Source organism: Perkinsus marinus (genome assembly GCF_000006405.1).
Source record: "Perkinsus marinus ATCC 50983 genomic scaffold scf_1104296955984, whole genome shotgun sequence".
Lineage (NCBI taxonomy): Eukaryota > Perkinsozoa > Perkinsida > Perkinsidae > Perkinsus > Perkinsus marinus.
This window is the reverse complement of record NW_003207622.1, coordinates 1-969: the sequence shown is the minus strand read 5'-3', so window position 1 is coordinate 969 and position 969 is coordinate 1. Positions and strand designations below refer to the sequence as shown.

At 53.6% G+C, this 969-nt stretch overlaps 1 protein-coding gene across 1 annotated transcript; it reads right to left on the bottom strand.

Moving 5' to 3' along the window:
• Positions 1 to 98: 98 nt before the first annotated feature.
• On the bottom strand, positions 99 to 706 carry Pmar_PMAR019612 (hypothetical protein; the record flags this gene model as incomplete). The annotated part of the gene is made up of 4 exons (XM_002775315.1): positions 99 to 114; positions 187 to 354; positions 469 to 629; positions 677 to 706. 4 exons carry the CDS (start codon positions 704 to 706, stop codon positions 99 to 101), a joined length of 375 nt encoding a protein of 124 aa, XP_002775361.1.
• Between the last annotated feature and the right edge of the window lie 263 nt (positions 707 to 969).

Sequence of the window (969 nt, the reverse complement as noted above, 5' to 3'; positions counted from 1 at the left end):
TGTGCATCTCAATGACCGGCATGCGGAATTGACGGTTGAATAGGGTCGAGAAGAATGCGGTCATGCGTGCAGTAGGGAAGAAGACCATTATCTTATGCTCATAGGGAGCCTTCCCTGAAAAAAAACATAGTACTTCCGACTGTGAGCGGCCGTGACCTATCTTAGCGACATTCCCCCCGCACGTACGTGATCTCATCCTGAAGAATGTTATGGAGAGCTGTGACGATCCTGTGAGCCGGGCAGGTAACGTAGAACTGTTTATCGTTCATCGACTCGGGAGTGGCCACCACTTCCATGGTGTCTGCCTGGCCGTGTGAAGAGGAGGCGTCACCTATGCAGTCCACAAAGGCGTACCTACAGTACAAAGCAGGCCGGGGCGATGACAAAGAAACAGGGAGCTGGTCAATCACAGTCAAAAGCGAGTCGAGTAGCCATCATTACTAAACAGCAGCACTGGCGGTGGCCTACCCTCGATGGCACCAACTCTGAGCCTTCCCCAGAAGGACTTCCGGTATGGTAGCCGAGCATAGGATTGTCCGACGGCTCCGAGGCATCACCCCATCCACAATGTCCAATGTGTCGGCGAAGCTGAGCTCGAGGAGACGATCCGCTTCGTCCAGGACCAGCCACTGCCACAGGGATGAGTTGCCACACGACCACGGTCAGCAGTACTCACCTCAAGCTTCTCGAAAAGTGTATGGAACATGAAAGTACCTTCTATATGGTCCCCTATCCTACCCGGCGTACCGACGATTATCTTAGGTCGTCGCTTTCGAAGCATCTAATAGTCCATCCAGTTCAAGGGCATGCAGAGTGTGTGACCAACCTCAAGGTCGTGCCGTCTCGGTACTCCCCCAACCAGTGCTACTGCCGACAACTCCCTATCGTGATGAACCAATAGCCGATCCAACTCTGTACATGTCTGCAGCCCTAACTCTCGTGTTGGGCACAACTGACACCAGTGTAGGG